The sequence below is a fragment of the Rhinatrema bivittatum genome, chromosome 11 (genome assembly GCF_901001135.1).
Source record: "Rhinatrema bivittatum chromosome 11, aRhiBiv1.1, whole genome shotgun sequence".
Lineage (NCBI taxonomy): Eukaryota > Metazoa > Chordata > Amphibia > Gymnophiona > Rhinatrematidae > Rhinatrema > Rhinatrema bivittatum.
This window is the reverse complement of record NC_042625.1, coordinates 43,566,526-43,590,960: the sequence shown is the minus strand read 5'-3', so window position 1 is coordinate 43,590,960 and position 24,435 is coordinate 43,566,526. Positions and strand designations below refer to the sequence as shown.

The window sequence follows — 24,435 nt, the reverse complement described above, 5'->3', positions numbered from 1 at the left end:
GAGATCCATCTGGCAGAACAAATCGCTACCAAGAAAACCACCTTTAACATAAGATCCTTTATTTTATTTATTTATTTATGGTAGCCCTTTTGAGAGGCTCAAATGGCACCACACACATTCCTTTCAAAACCACGTTAAGACGCCAGGAGGGACAGAGCTTCTGAACCGGGAGATGCAAATACTTTGCTCCACCGAGAAAATGCACCACATTCGGGAGTGCAGACAGCGTCGCTCCATGCACCTTGCCCAGGAGACACCCCAAAGCTGCCACTTGTACTCTGAGGGAATTGAAGGACAAACTTCATCAAACCTCTTTGCAAGAAAGTAAGAATATTCACTACAGAGGCTCACATAGGAACACCACCTTGCTCCAAGCACCAATCCTCAAATACCTTCCAGAGTCTCACATTCCCCAAGGAGGTGGAAGACTTTCTAGCTTGCAAAAGAGTAGCAATAATCTCCTCAGAGTAGCCCTTGTCCCTTCTGCTTCCTCTTAAAAGCCAAGCTGCGAGACAGAAGCAATCCGCCTGATCCGAAAATATGGGACCTTGCCGAAAGAGTTTTGGCAGATGAAAAAGCAGCAAAGGGCCATCTTTCGCCAGATTTACCAGGTCTGCAAATTAGGGCCTCTGAGGCCACTCTGGAACCATTAGAATCACATCTCCCTGATGGACCTCCATGTGCCACAATACCTTGCCCACCAGCGGCCATGGTGGAAACACATACAGCAGGATGTCCCTTGGCCATGGAAGAACCAAGGCATAGACTCCTCCTGCCCCCTGCTTTCTTCGACTGAAGAAATGGGCCGCCTTGGCATTTCACTGCCTTGCCATCAAGACCATGTGTGGCACGCCTAATCTGGCAACTGATGAGAGCCATCGCCTCCTCCAACAGTTCCTACTCCCTGGAATCCAGTTTCTGAAGGCTGAGGAAATCTGCCTGTACATTGTTGGACCCCACTATGTGAGAAGCCTCAAGCAACGTCAGGTGTTGTTCTGCCCAGTGAATCAGCTCCTGAGCAAACATTTGACTCCTGGTACTACCCTGCCGGTTCATATAAGCCACTGCAATCACATTGTCGGACAAGATCCTGACCAGATGGCCGCACACGAGAGGGAGAAACGCAGACAGTGCCAACTGTACCACCCTCGTCTCTAGGTGAGTGATAGACCAAGATGCCTTCTCTGGCGACCACTGTCCTTGTACCGACCGACCTTGACAGACAGCTCCCCAACCGGAGAGACTGGTGTCTGTGGTGACCACTCCGGGACATCCAAGTCCACCCCTCGACACAACTGGTCTTGACCAAGCCACCATGAGAGACTGGACCTGGCAATATCCATCAGCAGAAGCAGAAAATGAAACTGTTCTGACAACGGATCCCACCAGGAAAGAAGCGCTGTCTGCAGAGGCCTCATATGGGCAAATGCCCAAGGCACAAGCTCCAGCCATGGAGCCAAGCATCTGCAGGTAATCCCAGACCCTGGGCATCTGGCTCTCCAACAAACACCAAACTTGCGACTGCAACATGACAATTTACTCTTCTGTCAGAAAAACCTTCCCCAACTTGGTATCAAAACACGCTCCCAGAAACTCCAACTCCTGAGATGATTCTTGGTCCAATTTAATATCCAGCCAAGCGACCATAAGCGCTGAAGAACCAGATCCACAGCTTACTTGCAGTGGTCTTCCAACTTTTCCCGAATGAGCCAGTCGCCTAGATATGGATGCACTAGTACCTCCTCCTTCCGTAGGGCTGCTGCGACCGCCACCATCACCTTGATGAAAGTTCTTGGAGCCATCGCCAACCCGAACGGCAGAGCGCAAAATTGAAAATGCATGCCCAGAACCGTGAACCTCAGAAATCTCTGATGGTCGAGCCAGATGCCTATATACAAGTACGCATCAGTCAGATCCAGGGACACCAAGAACCCCCCCCTTCTGCACCACTGCGATTACAGAGCAGAGTGTTTACATGCAAAATCGAGGAACTTTGAAGGCCTTGTTGATGCTCTTCAAATCCAGAATTGAATGAAAAGTCCCTTCTTTCTTTGGCACCACGAGGTAAATGGAATAACGACCTGTCCCTTGTTCATTCATGGGCACGGGAACAATGGCTCCAAAGCACGCACAGATGATCGAGAGTCTGCTGTACTATCCGCCTCTTTTCCACATAAGCGCAAGGGGAGGCCATGAACCGGTCCCAAAACAGACGAGCAAATTCTAAAGCGTAACTTTGTTCTACCACACTTAAGACCCACAGGTTCGTAGTGATTCTGGCCCACTCCTTGTAAAACAGGGTCAGACGACTCCCTATAAGTGGGATGGAGGAGTGGACCGGCCTTGTTTCATTGTGCTGACTTGGCTCCAGAACCACCCTGTCCGGAGCCATCTCAACCGGGCTTAATCCCCGAAAGGACTGGTTCCAGGACTGCTGCCTCCCCGAGGATGGTCTCTGCCCACCAGAGGATGATCTCCCTGGATGAAACTGCCTGTTCCCTCAGAACCGCACACCCCCAAATTGGGAATACCTCGCCCCTCTGGGCTTATCCTCAGGCAACTTGTGAACCTTATTGTCCCCGAGATGCTTTATCAGCTCCTCCAAATCTTCTCCGAAGAGCAGTTTCCCCTTAAAAGGTAGCATTCCAGAGACTTGGATGAGATATCAGCTGACCAGTTTCGTAACCATAGCAGCCTCCTTGCTGAGACTGCCAACTTCATGATCCTAGAGGACATCCAGATGAAGTCATATAGTGCATCCGTTCCATAGGCTACTACGGCTTCCAGTTGCTCCGCCTGCTTCACCTCCTGAAAGGACATGGACCTGTCGAACTGCAGCTTTTGGACCCAATGCAGTCCTGCTTGAAGCATGAAACTGCTGCAAACCACAGCCTGAATGCTGAGCGTAGACACGTCAAAAATTTTCTTCAGATGGACCTCAAGCCTCCTGTCCTGCAAATCCTTCAAAGCTGCAGCCCCAACTACTGGATTCATCATCTTCTTAGTTACCGCCGACACAGAGGCATCTACCTTCGGAACCCTCAATAGCTTCAAAGTGTCATCGGGTATAGGATATAATTTATCCATCACCCGGCCCACCTTCAGTCCGGTCTCCAGAGTGTCCCCACTCCCAGACCACCAACTACTTAACGAACGTATGAAAAGGAAGTCTTCACTGGGCCCTGTAAGCCAGCCATAACCGGGGTCCATATCCTCCTGATCGGAGTCCTTCTCCAGAAGCTTGATTCCCAACTCCTCTAAAACATGGGGAATCAGGGGCCCTAACTCTTCCCTACAGAAGAGCCACACCCCCTTCAGATCATCATCAATAGGCGGGCCTTCCTCCTTGTCTTCCCCGGATTCTTGCCCCCCCCCCCCCCAAGGGAAGGATCCATCCGAAGAGTGCTGGACTGAACCAGGACGTCACCAACATAACCCTCTGAAAATCTGTTCCCTGCAGCAAGCGGAACAAACTCCCCAAGGACTCGTCGACCCCTGGTGGCCTCCACTCGTCCTGCGGTTCTGGATCTCTTCTTGGGCCGAGGCTCAGTAGAAGCATCACGCTTGGGACCATGCCACCCCATGGACTTTCAGGCCCTATGAGCTTTGTGCATTAAAAGCACAAAGTCCGCAGAAAAGGAGGCAGAACTGTCAGATTCCTGCCCCAGGCTGTCCTCTGCCACCTCTGCCTGCCCCCCCCCCCCCTCAGTCCTCTGGGCCTGTGTGGGGCTCCCATCAGCCAGAGACAATGAGGGATGGAAATACCCCTCCCCTGCGGCTTCAATACGAGCAGCAAATGTGGCCAAGATGGTCGCCATTCCTGCACTAAAGGTGTTCCCCCCTCCCCCCCGCAGACATGTTGGAATTGCCCTCTCCCTCCGGGAGGCAGCAGCCACTGCTTCAAGCTGCGCAGCCTGCTCCCCAACGGCCGCCTGCGGGAAAAGAATGTCGACGAAGGAGAGGAGAACAGGGGAAAAACTGAAATCTGAGCCACGCTCGGTGAAAACTGCCCACACCTGACAGAAGGCAGAGCCTTTCATGCAAGCCCTCACAACTCTGCTCCTTTTTTTTTTTTTTTTTTTAACTTTAAGAAGCAGACAAAGGAACAGAAGAAGCACTTTCCTGTTCTGAAGATGGGCAGCAGGCTCCTTCAATCTTCCTGGGGCAGAGGGAATTGGATCCACCAGCTTTCTGCCCCTGGCTATCTGGGACAGAGCAAATAAAGGTCCCCAACCCCTTGCTCATCCACCTCAAGACCAGGAAGGATAGACCCATCAGGGCCTGCCAACCTCCTGGGAGGAATTTTTTTTTTTTTTTTTTTAAGGTTTAGTAGAGACTGCAGGTACACTCATCTACCATCTGCTGGAAACAGAGAAATACTGAGGGACTGCAGGAGGCATGCTAAGTTATATGGCAGTGTCAGTTAAACTTTCTCTGTTTCCATCTGCTGGAAGGGAGGTATAAATCCAGGAGTCTGGATTGATCTGGGTACGTACAGGGAATTTCAACTTAAGGGGACAGAGAGATGTATTTTGGGATGATTCTTGGTATGGTATGGATCCTTATTTGCTTTCATCAGACTCCAGTGTTCAAGTTCTCCTTCTTTGCTCTTCTAGTTTTTTTGCTTTCTTCTTTTTCAGAGGATGGGGTGGGGTGGAATGGGGGGGGGGGGGCGGGAGGGAGGTCCAGGGGATTATGTAAACATTGTAGGTTTCAAGCAATGTACCAATGTCTTGGTTTTGCTTTTTGTTTACTGATGTTTGACATATACTGTTGTGTGTGAAGCCTAATAAAATATATATAAAAAAGAAACCCAGAGCAGCAATTTGTTTAATTCTTGGGTCTATTCCTTCTTTTTTAAGTCTTATCCTGTCAATTTATTTTGTGGTTTTACATATTCTTACTGTGGGCAGATTTAATCTCACTCAAATGTAGTTGCTCTTCTATTAAAGCATACTGTGATTTCTAAAACCTTATAAAGAAGGCTATTGCAATAGAATTTCACAGTTATAACAAATACTGAACAAGAATTTGGGAGCCTAGAACTGTTATAGAGAGGGATATTCTATTCCATTATTCTATTCCATTTCATCTACAGCTTTGTTGTTGAGCCTTATTTCTACCTCTTCTGTAAAACAGAAGTTAGTGAGAAGTGACAAGTTTCTGATTTTTTTGTTTTAACCGCAGAAAACCATTTTTACGGCTTGCCTCGCTGAAGGAAAGCAGTAGTTTCATGAAGGCTTTTCTGTTGTGCGTTGTGCACTCTACACTCTGCTTTCCGAGGATTTGCTGTTTTTACAGTCTATTGGTTGTGACCAGAGGAAAGAAAGATGCCACCAGCCTTTAAAGGCTTACCCCCAGTTTTCTTGTGATAACGAGTTTGGGTGTTTTAAAATTCCAGAATGGATGGCTCTGGAAAATGCCCTTTGCAAGCATCTTCTCCAAAGGTCTACTAATTTAATGGCAATTTCTATTATCTGTGTGTGTGTAGTCCATCAAAGTTTACACACATTAAAAGCACAGGGCAACAAACTGTTTTATTCTGTAATATTTAAGCCCCCCATAAATTAAATGGCCATTCAGCTGTCTTCAGAAGGTTTAGGACAAGCTCACAAGAATGCTGAGCTCTGGATTAATTTTTTCAGAAGCTGCTCAAAGCAGCCAGTGGGATGCTGGCACTTAGAGTTGTCAGATCTTAACAGAACACCCCAAGTCTGAATGCAATTTTGCTGGAGAGTAACAGCTGGCGTAAAAACATTATTTATAAAAGACAACAAAGTTGACATCACTTAGAGGTCATCCTGAGTAGAAGCACCTACAAGGAGTCTTTAAAAACACAGAAACATTGATTTTCAAGGTTCTTTCTTTCTTGAAATAGCACTCATTGTACTGCTCAGCTAGGATGAAATATTGCTTTCACTTTTCCAGCACAGGCTTGCTGAAGTTTCTCTCCATTGCCAAATTAAACCTTCTCTCCCCAAGATAGTACCAAGTGGCAATTTTGCAAAGAATATGCTGAGCTGTCCATGAAATACAGTTTGGCATTTCTGTTGTAAAGGCAGTATGAGTTCTCCAGGGGATGCGAGGAATACCTCACTGAAGATCTGCCGAACATATGCATGGCAACAGTGCGCGCGCGCACACACACACACACACACACATACATACACATACACACACACCCACCCCAACTGCAAAGCAAAACCTTTCCCAGTTTTTCTCAACCGTTGTGATCCTGGTCTGAAGGGAGGCAGTCAGGCAGACAGATTAGTGCTGAAGGTGAAGGAGGTTAATTAGGAGACAGTTGTACAAATAAAGCAACTAGCTGAAAGGGAGGCAGACTTGCCAACAGAGAACACATGCATAGAGAGGAGATGGTGAGAAAATTAGCAACATTAGTACAACGTCGGCAGAATTTGTATGCCTTCTTGTTCAGCGATTTGCTTTTATGATAGTACCCATCTGGCTCTGGGTCACTGGGACAGGCAACTGCAACCCTTGGTTTCCATGTATTCTCCACTGCACCACTTCTCTTCTCCTGACTGCTTCCATGCAGCTCTCATCAGGAAATCATCACACAACTCCCTTTCTCCCTACTCTCTCCCATCCAACTCTTCAGAGTCGTCAGGTATCACCTCCAAGCATTTTGTGTTTTTTGCTACCCACATCTCCTTCTTTATAATGATGAACTGTGCAATCCAGTCCTTTATGCTGGATTTAAGCATCAGGGAAAACCAGTAGAAGCCTGGAAGTAAGCTCTTTTACACAGTTTTGAAACTGTGTTTTTTACCCCAAATTTTAATTTCTTGCAACTTCTGGAAGGGGATGAAAGCCACATTAAAGAACTGTGCAAGAAAAAACTGCAAAGAGCACTGCTATTTTAGCATCTAAAGGTTATATTTAAGCAGTAATCAGATGAACTTTAGACTGGGAGGTACCAGAATCAACACAAAAAAGCAAACAGATCCCATATGCTGCTGGTCTGTTCAGGGGATATATAGGACTTGATTTTCTTGAATAAATTGTTTCTTTTCTTCCATTTCCACATTATAAAAACTGAAGCTCTCTCAAGTTGTTAACAGAAGGGCCAGGAGGACAACTACCAGTTCCTATCCGGAAAATCTCTCCCACCCACTTTTCTACATTTTTTTTTTAAACTTGTAGCTCTCTTACCTTGAGCCTGTGGATCTGTAAAACATTTATAGATCCACTCTGCTTCATGTATAATAGTAAGGACCTCCCAAAAAAGGTTGCGAGGAAACCTCTAGTGTCTAATATAGCAAACAAAGCCAGGAAAAGGAGACTAAGCCTATTTACCAGGCACCAGTAGTCTCAGCAGTACTGGGAAGGACTTCAACCCTGGATTACCAGCAGCATCAAGGAACTCATGAATCTTCAGGAACAGGAAGGGGAAAGCTTGTTGCCCTGTAGGCTCTAACACTATATAACCCTGATAAAGACATATCCCCACAGTCCAAACTAATAGAGAAGAAACAACGTAATAGAAATTATTCTTTTAGACAGCGTGGGAATTAGCTGTCACCATGGAAACTTGTGAAAAGCTGCCCAGTGCACGATCAATCAAATACCAATAAAAGTTAGGCCTGTTCCAAGTAACCCAGAGCTAGCTGGGCTCCCTACAAAGTGACCAAAGAAATCAGAAGTTTGAAAACCCAGACCCTGCAAACACTTACGGGAGTCTGATAACTTAACCACCTGGTAGTGAAAAGGGGAGTGAAACCATGAAAGGGGCAAGGGCCACTTACTAGGCAAGCGTGCCTGGGCCTGCGAGGTAAGCACTAGCCTCTGAGGCAGCACACTCTGTTGGTTGGTGTGCGAAGGGGCCGGAGGCTGGGCCGAACCTAGCTGGGAGGCCGGGGTACTGCTCTGACCCGGCTGTTTCACAGGATTGGCCGTGTTAGCTGCTGTGGCGAAGGTTGCTGCTGACTGTTGTCTTGGAACACCGCTGGAAGCCTGTGAGGTCTGAAACGGGGTTGCTGAAGCTGCAAACAACAAGGTGCGTTTGTGCAAGCTGTTAGATGAATTTCATTGAACAGCAAGTAAACCTGGGTTAAAATAACTCTTTTGGTACACTAGGATCTCAATATGGGATGACATCATGGCTAATCTAATGCCACTCAATCCTGGTATCAATTATATGTGAATATCCAAAAACAGAATACATGTGAATTAGTGAAAGTGTGCTACAAGTGACATCTCTTATAAGAAATGAACTTCAGCACTGGACAAGAGGAGACTCAAAAGAATCTTCGCTGTAGACGATAATTTGCGATCCCCTGCCAGACAACTGCAGAGGAACTATTTAAAACATTAATCAAAGATAACTTATTAAGAAATTTTGGAATGGTTGTACGATACTTGCCAAGTTTACTTTTAACACATTGCACTGTGCAGGGCAGATATCCTCTCATTTCCTCTAAAGGTGCACAAGTCCTGGGCATAACTAACACAGAAATAAATAGCTAAAGCCTCTGGATCTCAATGGATTGATTTTGAAAACATTAGGAGCAGTGGCCTTGCCCTTGACTTTTATTCTCTCCTTCCTCGCTTGCGGATTCCTCCAGTGTATGGATGTCAAAGAAAGGACAATGGACTAAGACCTTTATTTTACCATTTGTACCTGAGTTTGCTGAGGCCGTGGCAATGGGTAACCTCCCGCGGACTTGCCCCTGTGGAGCCACACTGGCAGTTGTGGTGGTTACAGTGCGCTGCGCTGTAGTGCTTGGAAATACCACAGTCTTGCCCTCAGGTTTCTGCCCATACTGCACTGGCTGAAATAATCTGCAGACAAATTGTATTATGCACACAAATGATGAATTAGTCCAAAAAACAGGAGCATTCATTTATGGAGATCTTCCCAACTCTACCCCCCCCAAATCCCTCACGGTCTCCACAATATCAGACTGGGCATATAGACTGCAGAGCATTTGCTGGAGTCTGTAAGAGAGAGAGAGGAGGCCTAGATAATCTTTTCCCCTTCCAGTCTCCTGCTCTACCCTCCACCCTGCTGTTGCCCCTCCCCTAATTTTTTCTATTGCTTTACCCTCTGGTCTTCTCCCCTTCCATCCTGTCTCCTTGCTCTCCCCTCCACTCTATTCTCCTTTTCCCTCCCCACTTCCTACATCACTCTATTGCTCTTCCCTCACCACCACCACCCTTCTAGTTATTGCTCCCTTTCATTCTTCTCTCTTCTCCAAGTGAAGGATTTTCAAACAGTTTTGTTTACTAACCTTGATAGTGTCCCTTTAATACCCTGTCAAATGGAAGCCTGTCAGCGTGTATCACAGGCCAGTCTACAGCCACACAAAAGCAGTGGGTGAATCAGTACGCACCTGTTTGGTTTGATCTTGACTGGGGTAGGTCTGGGTGGAGGGTCTGGGGAGCTGGAGATTTCATAAATGAGCTTCTTGGTCACTTTCAGCTTGGGTAGTGCCTGAGCCTCATAACGACTCACTTTATTCTCCAGTCCAATCAGATCAAACATGGACATGTCGCTGCTCTAGTTTGTATGAAAAGAGAAAAAGTGATTAAGTCTCCATAGCACAGTTTAACTTAGCCAAGGTACGATGACCAACCATGGACCCAGAATCCAGAAAGAATATTTGCACAATGAGAGCTTCCAGACTGATTCTCTGAGCATTCAGTGCCCAGAAGGGAAAAGCAGCCACTATGTTCCCTAAAACCTGCTGCAGTTGCCAACACATTCCCTTTGCCGTTGTTGCCAACAAGCTCACTGCGAGACTGCCAATGCTGCTAGTTCTCTCATGGTGAGCATGCAGCTGACTACTGACTATTTGATCTCCTTAGAGAAGAGCATCTTGCTTTGATTCTTAACTCACCTTCCATGGATCACTTTCCAACGCCGTCAGTACCAGGGAAGCAGTATTATACTGCAAAGCTTTGGCGACATAGGGCGAGCGGGATGGACGGGGGTCCTCCAGATCTGGATGGTTGCAGATCCTCTGCAGCTGCATCAGGATATGCAGCACGCTGACAAAGTGACCACTCTTAAGGGCTTCCTGGGTTCTGCTCAGTCAGCAACAAATACACACACACACACACACAGAAAGATTCAGTGCTGCGGGTCAATGAATGGCTAATGTTCAAATGGTTATACAGGAGGCGTCTTCCCTTCTAAGCGCTCCACTGAATAATCATTAATCAGACAACATATGGCGCACTCGGAAGAATTTTTTATTTTTTTTTAGACTGTCAAAAATAAAGAAAACAGGGTCTCTCTCACACTTCAACCTGGTTTTCTACCTTCCCACGGAAGCCATTAATATTACCTTTTCTCAAGCTTTTGGCTTGTTAGTTTTGATGATTTTCTCAGGTAAATTACTGTAGATTATCGCCTTTGCTGAATGATGCCAGGGAACCTGCACCATGCTAGGATGGTGCTCTGTTAAAGTTTGGGGGTGATGCTACATAATCTGCACTTTTCTTTTTTGTTTTGGTACCATTGTCTTGTCTTTCTTGTATTATGTTATTTATTTTCAGTATTTTATTTTTCAGCTGTGCTATGCTGAGAGCATTCTGTTAACTGGGAGAATATAAAATACTTGGAAATAAAAGAAGAGAGTTATAGCAGGGAAGTAGTCTCCAAGGCTGAATCCCTCAATGCTGCCCAGCTTTTAACTTTCAGATGCATCCAGTCAATGCTACACAGCTGGTACTTAGGTCACAAAGCGACAACACATATTTCTTAGGCCTCTTCACCCTTATGTTACAACCCAGTGTTAGCTTTCATGCCAGCTTCTAACAACTCCCTAGCAGCCCATCTGCAGCGCAGTTCCTTACCCGGGCTGTAATACGACATCTTCATACAAGGTCTTTTGCCGATTAGAGAGACGGCACTTTAACACGTGCTCGTATTTCTTGGTTAGCTGCCTTTCTACGTCCCTTTTCGATCTTCGTAAAATAAAAGGCTGCGTCATCTTAAAAAAAGAAAGGCAGGAAACCATTCGTAAATATAATTTCATACCTGTCATCTCAGGCCAGTATTTCCCTTCCCCCATTTCTTACTCTGTTTAGCAAAATCTCTCTTCTTTCCACAGACTGTATTCCTTAGTTGGATAACAGTCTGCCAATACAAACTTCTGGCTAGCATATGGGTGATAATGTTTGAAAGACAGACACGATACCCATTTTCTGATAATCAGGGCATTGCCAAAATAATAATACAATATGCATTTCTGACAATTTTTAGATCCAACCCAATCACAAGGAACATGAGAATTAATTCTTCATCTTTGGCAGCAGGCTCTCGGGTCAGGCACTGGACAGGGCATAGCCTGGCAGGAAGCTGCTTCAAGATTCTGTGATATTGCCACTGTTCCTGCTGAAAACTTCCCTCTTTAACCAACTTCAAATCTGTGTGCATGTACTTTTTACCCGTGGCCTTTGCATAAACTCTCACTTTGCTAACTGGTACGTGATGACATACACCCTTTACCTCTCTCCCCCCTCTTCCCCCCCCCTCTTTTCGCTCCTGCTCCACTCCCCCACTCCCTGTTTTTTGTAATTTCCTCCTTTCTCAAGTTTATTGTAAACCGGCGTGATGTGCTTGCACGAACACCGGTATATTAAAAGCTGTTAAATAAATAAATAAATAAATAAAAATACACCTGCTTTTTCTGTGGGTAATATACCGATGGAAAAGTCCATATACAATTCGGAAACTGCAAAAAAAAAAAAAAAATCTACATGCATGCTCTTCCTCACCGGAAACACCACATGTCAATGCAGCTAAAATTGCTGCATCAAGGGTGAGCAATTGTCAGACGGCTAAATTACTTACCTGATAATTTTGTTTTTCTTAGTGTAACCAGATGAACTCAGGACCAATGGGTTATGTGCTCTCCTGCTGTGGAAACACTGAGAGGAGAGGATCACCTTGCTGGTGGCTGAAAGGAATCAGTAAGTTTTTGCTTGGGACATTGACTTTTTTAAAAGTATTGGGGCAAAGTTAACTATTTGGGAATATTATTTAGTGTGTTTGTATCTTGTGTAACTATGGCATGGGTTATTTTTCCCTATATGCATCACCTTGCACTTATCCACATTAAATTTCATCTGCCATTTTGATTCCCAATTTTCCAGTTTCACAAGGTCTTCCTGCAATTTATCACAATCTGCTTTTGATTTAACTACTCTGAACAATTTTGTATCATCTGCAAATGTGATTACCTCACTCGTCGTATTTCTTTCCAGATCATTTATAAATATACTGAAAAGTAATGGTCCCAATACAGAACCCTGAGGTACTCCACTGCCTACTCCCTTCCACTGAGAAAATTATCCATTTAATCCTACTCTCTGTTTCCTATCTTTTAGCCAGTTTGTAATCCACAAATGGACATCGCCACCTAACCCATGACTTTTTACTTTTCCTAGAAGCCTCTCATGAGGAACTTTGTCAAACGCCTTCTGAAAATCCAAGTACACTATATCTACCAGTTCACCTTTATCCACATGTTTATTAACTCCTTCAAAAAAGTGAAGCAGATTTGTGAGGCAAGACTTGCCTTTGGTAAAACCATGCTGACTTTGTTCCATTAAACCATGTCTTTCTATATGTTCTGTGATTTTGATGTTTAGAACACTTTCCACTATTTTTCCTGGCACTGAAGTCAGGCTAACCGGTCTGTAGTTTCCCGGATCGCCCCTGGAGCCCTTTTTAAATATTGGTGTTACATTTGCTATCCTCCAGTCTTCAGGTACAACGGATGATTTTAATGATAGGTTACAAATGTTTACTAATAGGTCTGAAATTTCATTTTTTAGTTCCTTCAGAACTCTGGGGTGTATACCATCCGGTCCAGGTGATTTACTACTCTTCAGTTTGTCAATCAGATCTACCACATCTTCTAGGTTCACCGTGATTTGGTTCAGTCCATCTGAATCATTACTCATGAAAACTTTCTCCAGTACTGGTACCTTTCCAACATCCTCTTCAGTAAAAGTAGGCAATACAAAACGCACAAAAACGCGAGTAAGATGGTGCCACTGTAGCCTAACATGTGGTGTGCCTTCTGAACCTAAAGCGGGGCCTGGCCTACCGGGGGGGGGGGGGGGGTGGCTGCTTAACCCGCTTAGAAGCCCACTTCCCTTTACCCCACTGGGATCGGGAACGTCTGTACAGCGCACTGAGCAAGGAGACAGGAGGAAGTCTTACTGAAACCCCTCCAACGTCTCTGAATCAAGAGGAATCCTCTTTTTTTTGTGTTGGGTTTTTTTTTTCACTCAGCGCTTACCAACTGAGTACAGAGACGATCTCCTGCTGTGGAGGGAGAAGGCTTTGGCCGTCACCGCCGCGCTCAGCTTCCTGCACCCACTACCATGTAGCTGCTTCAGCAGCAAAGTCCATGCCAGGAACCGGCTACCGAACCAAAAGTACACCTCTGAGGGATCTCGGAAATCACCTCAGGAATTCTCAACTAGTGAGGGACCTTTAGGTATCACCGCAGGGCAGTGGAGCTCAATCTTTCTCCACTTTAAAAGAAGAATTTCTTCTTCTAAAGGATATAGCGATCCCCATAGGGAAAGGAAAATTGGTTCTTACCTGCTATTTTTCGTTCCTGTAGTACCACGGATCAGTCCAGTCTCCTGGGTTTTGCCTCCCCACCAGCAGATGGAGACAGAGAGGTTTTGACTGACTCTGCCCTATACCCTGAGGTGCCACCCACAGTCTGTCAGTATTTCATTGTATCATAGCAGAACACTATAAAAACCTCGCCACGTGAACCATACTGCTCACAAACCTCACGTAGGAACAGAACAGGCGACAACTGTAAAACAAGTAAGAAAATACTCTGCAGGACCAATTAATACATACAGGAACGAGCGGACTCTCAACTATACCCTTAAGAAACCAGGGCGGGACTCTGGTACTACAGGAATGAAAATTAGCAGGTAAGAACCAATTTTCCTTTCCCTGTACGTACCCAGATCAGTCCAGACTCCGGGGATGTACCAGAGCTCTTCTAGTTGGGGTGGGACCCTGAGAGGGCCGCTCAGATCACACCTGTGCCAAAACCCCCAGAGTCTGGGGCCTGGACATCCAAACGATAATGTCTAGCAAAGGTGTGCAAGGACTTCCAAGTGGCTGCCCTACAAATCTCTTGCAGCGACACCATCTGACATTCCACCCATGATGCTGCCTGTGAACGGGTAGAATGTGCTCGTAGACCAACTGCACTGGGACAACCCTGTAACAAGTACAATGAACCAATAGCCTCTTTTAACCAGCGAGCGATCATTGCCCTAGACACTTTATGTCCTCTCCTGGGACCACTCCATAGCACGAACAGATGGTCCGACACACAAAAAGAATTAGTAGCCTCAAAATAGCGTAACAGAACGCGACACACATCCAGCTTTCGCAAGTCTCTGGATTGAGGATCGGAGCGATCTAAAAATGGAAATGAGGGGAGTTCCACTGACTGATTGAGATGAAATGAGGACACAACCTTAGGGAGAAAGGAGGGAACAGTCCATAACGAGACCCCCGAATACATAATTCTCAAAAAGGGCTCCCTGCAGGATAATGCCTGAAGCTCCGACACTTGGTGAGCCGATGAAATAGCCACAAGAAAAACAGTCTTTAGGGTAAGGTCCTTTAACGTCGCCCTCTTCAAGGGCTCAAAGGGCTCCGCACACAATGATCTGAGAACGAGATTGAGGCTCCATGAAGGACAAGGATTCCGTACTGGAGGACGCAAATGTTTCACCCCTCGGAGAAAATGCGCTACGTTCAGATGCGCAGCTAAAGCTACCCCTTGAATCTTATCTCAAAAGCAACCTAGGGCCGGCACCTGCACCTGCACCCTTAAGAGAGCTGCATGATAAGTCCTTAGGCAAGCCAGCCTGTAAAAAGGATAAGATATCCAACACCAAAGCCTGAAAGGGGCTCACTTTGTGTTCTATACAACAAGACTCAAAAATCCCCCACACCCTGGCATAAGCCAGGGAAGTAGAGGGTTTCCGTGACCATAAGAGGGTAATGACAACTTTGTCTGAATATCCTTTGCTCTTCAGTCGTTGCTTCTCAAAAGCCATGCCGCGAGACAAAAGCGATCCGCCCCATCCATACAAACAGGTCCCTGGTGTAGAAGACTGGGAAGGTCCCGAAACCTCAGGGGACCTTCTACCACCAGGTTGACCAGGTCCGCAAACCATGGACGCCTCGGCCACTCCAGAGCTACCAGGATTACCTCTGATGGGTGAACCTTTATTCGTCTCAGCACCTTGCCTATGAGGGGCCATGGCGGAAACATGTACAGCAGTATGTTCCTTGGCCAGGCGAGATCTAGGGCATCCAACTCTTCAGCTCCTGGTTCTCTGCGTCAACTGAAGAAACAAGGGGCCTTGGCATTGCGGAACGTTGCCATCAGGTCTATACTCGGAGTGGACCACTTGTCGCATATGATCTGGAACGCCTCAGGATGGAGCCTGTGGCGACTGAAAAAATCGGCCTGAACATGTCGACCCCGGCTATGTGGGAGACCGCAATCCTGGCCTGGTACTGCTCCGCCCAGCTTATCAACTGTTGGGCTTCGATCGCAACTGGTTAGCTCTTGGTTCCTCCTTGGCGATTGATGTAAGCCACCGCAGTCGCATTTCTGACAGAAAGGTAACTTGGTTCTTACCTGATAATTTTCGTTCCTGTAGTACCACGGATCAGTCCAGACTCCTGGGTTTTGCCTCCCCTCCAGCAGATGGAGACAGAGAAGTTTTGACAGACTCTGCTCAATACCCTGAGTGCCACCCACAGTCCATCAGTATTACTCAGTCACAAAGCAGAATGGTTCAAAACCAAACTAACTATATACAGTAACCTAAAACCCGAAATGGAACACTAACCCCAAATGGGAACAGAACCCGTACAGCATGGTATATAATATTGATCTGCAGACCAGAATTAACAACAAACTGTAAAGAGCGGATTCTCCGTTTCCTGTATGCCGTAAACGGGTGGGACTCTGGACTGATCATTGGTACTACATGAACGAAAATTATCAGGTAAGAACCAATTTTCCTTTCCCTGTACGAACCCGGATCAGTCCAGACTCCTGACAAGTACCCCACAAGAAAGCCTCTCCGTATATAATAAGTAAGACATAAAAAACCACCATGTATAAAGTTCTCCTCAGTTGTTACTATGTACAAATACTGTCCCTGCGTTCCACTATGTTTCACTGTTAAACTGTTATCCTGTGTTTCACTGTTAAACTGTTCCTACGCATGTTTTAATGTTACAATGTAAAAATGGTACGACTTCTGTCATGCTATTATCCTGTTATAATGTGAACCGATGTGATGTACCCCAACGAATGTCGGTATATAAAAGCAAACAAACAAACAAACAAATAAATAAATAAATAAATGTACCAGAGCTCTTCTTGCCTGGGATGGGATCCGGAGAGGCCCGCTCTCAGCACACCTTCTCCAAATCCTCCAGAACCCAGGGCCTGGACATCCAGCCTGTAATGCCTTGCAAAGGTATGCAAAGACTTCCAAGTTGCCGCCCTGCAAATCTCTTGTGATGAAACCTGCTGACATTCCACGCAAGACGCCGCCTGGGAGCAGGTAGAATGAGCTCTAAGACCTACCGGTAAAGGTCTTCCACGTAGCAAATATGCTGAAGTTATAGTTTCTTTCAGCCAGCGGGCGAGTGTGATCTTAGATGCCATATTGCCTCATTTCGGACCACTCCACAGCACAAACAGATGATCCGAGACCCGAAAACTGTTCATGACTTCCAAATAATGCAGTAAGGTTCTGTGAACATCCAGTTTCCTCAAATCCTTATAAAGAGGATCCGATCGGTCCAGGTCTGAGAAAGAGGGAAGTTCCACTGATTGATTCAAATGGAACGAGGAAACCACCTTTGGGAGAAAAGACGAAACCATCCGCAACGATATTCCCGAATCCGAAATCCTCAAGAATGGCTCCCTGCAAGATAACACCTGGAGCTCAGACACCCTACGAGCTGACGAAATAGCCACCAGAAAAACCGGGTGAGGTCTTTTAACGTCGCCCTCTTTAACGGCTCAAAGGGTGCAGAACACAAGGCCGTAAGGACCAAATTTAGACTCCACGAAGGACAAGGATGTTGTTCCGGCAGGCGCAAATGCTTGGCCCCCCCCCCCACCCCGAAGAAAACGAACCACATCCAGATGTGCCGCCAATGCCAGCCCTTGTATGGTACCGCGCAGAGAATTAAGAGCTGCCACCTGTACTCTTAAGGAACTACAAGATAATCCCCTGGCTAGCCCATCTTGCAAGAAACACAGAATATCGGAGACAGACACCCGAGTTGGAACAACCTTACGCTCCATGCACCAGGACTCGAAGACTTTCCATACCCGGACATAAGAGGGAGGTGGACGTCTTGCGAGATCTTAAGAGCATAGCCACCACGGCATCCGAATAACCCTGGCCTCTCAGACGCTGCCTCTCAAAAGCCATCCCCGCTAGACAAAAGCAATCTGCCTGGTCGAAACAGACTGGCACCTGATGTAGAAGATTCGAGAGATCCAGAAACCGCAGCAGTCCGTCCACTGCCAGGTTGACCAGATCCGCAAACCAGGGATGTCGTGGCCACTCCAGAGCCATGAGGATCACGTCGGACGGATGCAGCTCCACTCGCCTGAGCACTTTGCCGATCAGAGGCCAAGGTGGAAACCATTAAGGAGGACATTTGCGGGCCAGGGAAGATCTAGAGCATCTACCCCCTCCGCTCCTGTCTCTCGTCAGCGACTTAAGAAGCGGAGTGCCTTGGCATTCCTGAACGTTGCCATTAAATCCATTCTGGGCATGCCCCACCTGTTGCAGATGGACTAAAAAGCCCCTTCGGCGAGCTCCCATTCGCCTGGATAGAGACGGTGACAACTGAGAAAATCCGCATGGATGTTGTCAACTCCCGCAATGTGGGACAATGCTATGCAGACTAAATGCTGCTCCGCCCAACTGATTAATTGTTGAGCCTCCACCGCAGCAGCCTGACTCTTGGTCCCTCCTTGGCGATTGAAGTAAGCCACTGTGGTCGCATTGTCGGACAGGATCCTGACTGACCTCCCACGGAGGATCAGAAGGATGGATTGTAATGCTAAGCGCACTGCTCTGGTCTCCAGCCGATTGATCGACCACCGAGATTCTTCTGGAGACCTTGCCCCTGCACCGACTTCCTGAGACACACTGCTCCCCAACCGGAGAGGCTGGATTCCGTGGTAATTACTGTCCACTTGGAAACCTCCAGGGGAACTCCTCGGCTCAAGTTGTCTTGGCAGAGCCACCAATCCAGACTGGACCTCGCGGGATCGGTCAACGGCAGAGGCAGGTGGAATAGCTTGGATACTGGGTTCCACCGAATGAGCAAAGCTGACTGCAAAGGGCGCATATGAGCAAAGGCCCACGGGACCAATTCCAGAGTAGATGTCATGAACCCAGGACCCGCAAATAATCCCAGACTTGCGTAGGTCGTTTGGACAATAAGACTTGAATTTGACCTTGTAGCTTGACAATGCGGTCTTCCGTGAGGAACACTCTACCCTGCTGCATGTCGAACAGAGCTCCCAGGAACTCCAACGACTGGGAGGGAATCAGACGACTCTTGGCGAAGTTGACCACCTTCCCCAGAATCTGCAACAATTGTAGCACACGGTGTATAGTCAACCGGCAATTCTCTTCCAATTTTGCCCGAATCAGCCAGTCATCCAAGTATGGATTTACCAGGAATCCTTCCCACCGTAGCTGAGCAGCCACCACCACCACCACCACCATTATCTTGGTGAACGTTCTGGGCATAATAGCTAGTCCAAAAGGCAAGGCTTGGAACTGAAAATGCTGGCCGAGGATGGAGAACCTCAGGAACTTTTGGTGGTCTGTCTAAATTCCAAACTCCGTCAGATCTAGGGACGTTAAAAATTCCCCTGTTCGCACAGAAGCGATGACGGACCGCAAAGTCTCCATGCGGAAGCGAGGGATCCGAAGGCATCGGTTGACTCGCTTTAAATCGAGAATGGGCGTGAATGTTCCTTCCTTCATTGGTACCACAAAGTAAATGGAGTACCGGCCCTTCCCCTGCTCTGCTGGAGGAACCAGTACAATTGCGCAGAGATCGAGAAGACACTGCAAGGTCTCCTTTACCACCTGAGGCTTTGCTGCGTAACCGCATGGGGAGACAAAAAACTGGTGCCGGGTCGGCATGCAAAATCTAAAGCGTAGCCTTGTTTTATCACAGAAAGGACCCATTGGTCCGATGTGAGTTTGGTCAATTCCTCGTAAAACAGACAGTCTGCCTCCTACCACCTTCACCAAGGAACGGACCAGCCGCACATCATTGCGGAGTCTTGCCTCCCTGTGCCTAAGAGGTACTGCCCGGCCTGCTGAAACACCTCCTGCGAAAAGACTGCAACCAAGCCTGTGGCCTATTGGGATTTGGCCTAAAAGAGGTAGCAGCCGACCAAGAAGCCCGAGACCTCAGACTCCCACTGTAATGAGAACGCGAAGAAAAGGAGCCCCTTGACCTGGGTCTATCTTCTGGAAGCCGATGAACCTTATTCTCCCAGAGGGATTGAATCATATCTTCAAGGTCCTTGCCAAACAGCAACTTGCCCTTAAAAGGCAGAGAACCTAACTGGGTCTTGGAAGAAATGTTCGCCGACCAGTTTCTCAGCCAAAGGAGCCAACGCGCCGAGACCGCAGAAACCATGGATCTGGCCGACATCCTCAACAAATCATAAAGAGCATCCGCACTATAAGCAATCACAGCCTCAAGCCAACCCACCTGACGAGCTTCCTCTTCAGATAGCACTTCATTGGCCTGCAGCTGCTGAACCCAGTGAAGGCCGACCCTCAAGGCAAAATTGCTGCACATCACTGCTTGGACCCCCAGAGCCGAAACCTCAAAATTCTTCTTGAGCTGCAGTTCCAATTTCCGGTCCTGTAAATCCTTAAGGGCTGTAGAACCTGTAACTGGGATAGTGGTCTTTTTTGTAACCGGTGACACTGCGGCATCAATTTTTGGAACCCTAAGGAGATCCAAAGCCTCCTCTGGTAAAGGATATAGTCTATCCATTGCTTTAGAGACCTTCATTCCCAGATCCAGGGTGTCCCATTCTCAGAACAGCAGGTCTGTAGCAGAAAAATGGAAAAGAAAGGAAGTAGGCGGACCCCTCAGGCCCAACAACACCAGATTGGTAGCTCCTAACCTGGACTCTTCCTGCGGAGCCTCGATCCCCAATTCCCCCAATATGGTGGGAATGAGCGGCCCAAGCTCCTCTCTCCTGAAGAGACGGACCAACTTCGGCTCACGGACAGAACCCTTCTGCGGTTCCCCATCCCCCTCCACCCCCCTCGGGAGCTGGGATGGAAGATCCTGATCATCCGTGTCCATGGAGTCAGAAGACGTGTCCTGCTTAGCCTGAGACACCCCTGACCGTAAAAGCCACTTTGATTTTGGTGCCCCCACGCACCCATCAGTTCTAGGGCGCTTTCTTGACTTAGCAGGTAACTCCAAACCGGCAGATTTGCCCCCAGAAGTCTTCTTACTAGCCCTCCTGGCCTTGAAGGCCTTGTGCAACAACAAAATAAAATCAGAGAATGAGGAGGAGTCATCCGTATCCCCCCCAGGGACCGCTCCCTGATCAGCAGGGTCAGAAACCACCCCAGCCTGCTGCCTCAATGTTGTTTTATTTGCCGGAGCCAGGCGCAGTGGAGCTAGGGAGGATGGAAGAATCTCCTCCCCCATTACTAATTGTGCCGCTGAAGTGCCAGGAGCCAAGATGGCATCCATTCCCGCACTAAGCAGGAACAGGAGAGAAAATGGAGGCGGCAGGTCACCGAACGTGTGAGAGGACAAAGTGACCGAAAAAACAACCCCCCCCCCCCCCCAGCTGCCACTGAAGTTCCCTCGCCCCCGGGCAGGCAGCCCGAGCAGAGGCCGACCCAGGACAACCGTGCATGCGGGCAGGACGACCGTTTCGGCATGTCGCTGAACAAAACAAACAAGGCAGGAAATTTAAAAGCAACAACGGCATGAAAATCAACCTGCAGCAGCAAGGGAAGGATATTGCCAGAAATAACAATGAGAACTAGCCCCTCGAACACTGTGCTTAATTAACTTTTGGGGGGGGGGGGGTTTGGGGGTTTTTTTTGGTAAAAAACAAATTTGCCTCCTCCGGGTCCTGGTCCCTCCTGGGGTGAGTGATCCGGGCCCGGTATCACCCCAGGTGCTGCTGTGTAATGGCAATAGGGTCCTCAACCCCCAGCCGCAGCTGCCTCCAATACCAGGGGGGATAGCCCTCTCAGGACCTGACAACCCCCTGGGAGGCTAAAGGATCCTTAACTGCTGAAAATATTTTCACCTTTTTTTTTCTGGTAAAAAAACCTATCTCTGACTAAAACCTTCAAATCAGACTAAGTAAACCCGTACAGACTGTGAGTTTTGCACCTGCACCATCTGCTGGAGACAGATAAATACTGACGGACTGTGGGTGGCACCTCAGGGTATAGGGCAGAGTCTGTCAAAACTTCTCTGTCTCCATCTACTGGAGGGGAGGCAAAATCCAGGGGTCTGGACTGATCCGAGTATGTACAGGGAACTCTGACAGACTTCCCCCGTAGGAGTGGTAAGAGAGCCTGCAACGCTTCGCATACAGCTCTGGTTTCCAAACGATTGATTGACCACCGGGTTTCCTCCGCCAACCACTGCCCCTGGGGAGACTGGCGTCCGTAGTAACCATCAGCCATTTGGGAACCTCCAGGGGCAACCCGCAGCTCAAGCTGTCCATGAGGAGCCACCAATCGAGACTGAGACACGCAGAATCTGTAAGAGGAAGCTGAAGGTGAAATAGCTCGGACACCGGATGCCAACGGGAGAGTAATGCTGATTGCAGAGGTCTCATATGAACAAAGGCCCATGGGACTAACTCCAGAGTGGAAGCCATTGACCCCGGGACCCGTAAATAATCGAAAACTCTGGGAGGACATTTGGATAACAAATCCCGGATTTGCTCCTGTAGCTTGCTGATGTGATCACCCATCAGAAAAACTCTCCCCTGACATGTGTCGAAGAGGGCTCTTAGGAACTCCAACGACTGAGAGGGAACCAGGTGACTCTTGGCAGGGTTGATCATCCAACCGAAAGATCGCAATAGTTGAAGTACCCGTTGCACCGCCGACCGGCAGAGAGACTCTGATTTCGCTCAAATCAGCCAATCGTCCAGATAAGTATGAACATACAGCCCTTCCCTCCAGAGCTGAGCTGCCACCACGATCACCACTTTGGTAAAGGTCTTGGGCGCCGTGGCCAGATCGAATGGTAGGGCACGAAATTGAAAATACTCCCCCATGACGGAGAACCACGGGAGAACCTGATGCAGATGTGCAAATACGCTTCTGTTAGATCTAGAGATGCCAGGAATTCTCCCTAGTGAACCAACGCAATGATCGATCTGAGGGTCTCCATGCAAAAGCGCGGAACCCAAAGGCATTTGTTGACTCTCTTGATATCGAGGATGGGACGAAAGGTGCCTTCGTTCTTTGGTACCACAAAGTAAATGGAGTAGTGTCCCTTGTAGCATTCCGCGGGAGGAACTGGACAAATTGCTCCTAGATCGAGAAGGCGCTGCAGGGTGTCTCACACCGCCCGCTGCTTCTCCTCGTATGAGTACAGAGAGACAAGAAATCAGTCTCGAGGGCGCCAAACAAAATCTAACGCGTAGCCTTGCCTTATTATGTTGAGGACCCAATGGTCGGATATTAGTTTGACCCATTCCTCGTAAAACAGACAACCTGCCCCCTATCGACGGAACCGAGGAAAGGGCCACCCTGGCATCATTGGGAAGACTTAGGTCCTCCTGCTGCCTGGGGAGCACCTGCTCTGCCGAAGCGGCGTCCCCAAAAGGAATGGGACCAGGATTGTTGTCTGCCCGAGTTCTGCCAAAAGGAAGAACCTGACGACCCCTGAGGACCGGAATCTTCTATTCCCTTGAGAACGTGACCTAGAGGGAAAGGAACTCCTCGCTCTGGGCTTATCCTCAGGAAGCTTATGGACTCTAATTCTCCCCTAGGGATTGAATCATATCTTCTAGATCTTTCCCAAAGAGGAGCTTGCCTTTAAAAGGCAGAGAACCCAGTTGAGCCTTAGAGGAAATGTCCACAGCCTAGTTTCGAAGCTATAGTAATCAGCAAGACGAGACCGCTGATACCATAGACCTCGCAGAGGTTCTTAAAAGATTGTAGAGTGCATCCGCACTGAAAGCCACAGCCACCTCCAGTCTACCAGCTTGGATGGTCTCCTCCTCCGACAGAGAGGGACAACTCTGTAACTGCTGGACCCAACGGAGTCCTGCCCTCAAGGAAAAACTACTGCACATGGCCGCCCGGACACCCAGTGCCGAAACTTCGAATATATTCTTAAGCTGAACTTCCAGTTTACGATCTTGAAGGTCCTTGAGGGCTGTCGCCCCAGTAACTGGAATAGTGGTCTTTTTGGTGACAGATGACACCGCTGCATCCACCTTGGGAACCTGTAGGAGATCCAGAGCCTCTTCTGGTAAGGGGTACAGCTTGTCCATCACCTTACTGACCTTCAAGCCCAAGTCTTGAGTATCCCACTCCCTGAACAACAAGCCCGTGACTGAAAGGTGAAATGGAAAGGACTTGGTCAGCCCACGGAGACCGACCATGACTGGATCAATCGAGCCCATGCGGGAGTCCTCCTGAGGGCCATCAATACCCAATTCCTCCAAAATTGCAGGAATAAGAGGGCCAAGCTCATCTTTCCTAAAGAGACGGACCACCTTAGGATCATCCCCATCCACCATGTGGGAGCCGGGATTGGAAGAAAGACCCTGGTCCTCCTCTGTAGCTGCACCCTGAGGAGGCCAGGCCCCTGGCTCTAGCTCCTCCGGCTCAGAGGAAGAACCCGGTCGCAGACGGGAGGAGCTGGTTCAGAGGGGCGCTTAGGTTTAGGAGCCCCCGCTGCCTCCAAGGACCTTGCTCGCTTAACAGGCAGGGCTCCCGATTTTCACGAAGACGGGACTTCACGGGAGCGACCACAGCCCCCTGCGTGCTTCCTAGCTGACCTCCGGGCCTTGAAAGCCCTATGCAGCAGGAGGATGAAATCCAAGGAAAAAGATAATGAGGAGTCTGAGGCCCCCTCGGAGCTCTCCTCCACCGCCCCAACATTTGCATCACCAGAGACACCCCTCGGGGGCAGTGGGCTGCGGGGAAAGAGGAGGAGGGGATTCCCCTCCCCCCATTGCTGCTTGAGTCGCCGTGCGAAAGGTGGACAAAATGGCTTCCATTCCCGCGCTGAGTGGGAATGGATCTGTGCCAGTGAGCTGCGAACGCTCGGGCCTCGCAGGCTCCCAGCGCGGTCTTGAAACCTTGCTCCCAGCCAAT

The 24,435-nt window shown here is 48.2% G+C and overlaps 1 protein-coding gene across 13 annotated transcripts in view; it reads right to left on the bottom strand.

Annotated features, from left to right (window-relative positions):
* EP400 (E1A binding protein p400) overlaps positions 1-24,435 on the bottom strand; it is a 307,683-nt gene that overhangs the window by 161,713 nt on the left and 121,535 nt on the right. For 10 of the 13 annotated variants that reach the window (XM_029619359.1, XM_029619360.1, XM_029619358.1 and 7 more), the window contains 6 exons: positions 11,649-11,702; positions 10,822-10,958; positions 9,861-10,047; positions 9,354-9,520; positions 8,642-8,802; positions 7,767-8,003 (listed from right to left, as the gene is read on the bottom strand). In XM_029619359.1, coding sequence (XP_029475219.1) covers positions 7,767-8,003; positions 8,642-8,802; positions 9,354-9,520; positions 9,861-10,047; positions 10,822-10,958; positions 11,649-11,702 — 943 coding nt within the window. The remainder of the gene's footprint in view (positions 1-7,766; positions 8,004-8,641; positions 8,803-9,353; positions 9,521-9,860; positions 10,048-10,821; positions 10,959-11,648; positions 11,703-24,435) is intronic. The other 3 variants (XM_029619369.1, XM_029619367.1, XM_029619370.1) reach the window with 3 other exon arrangements.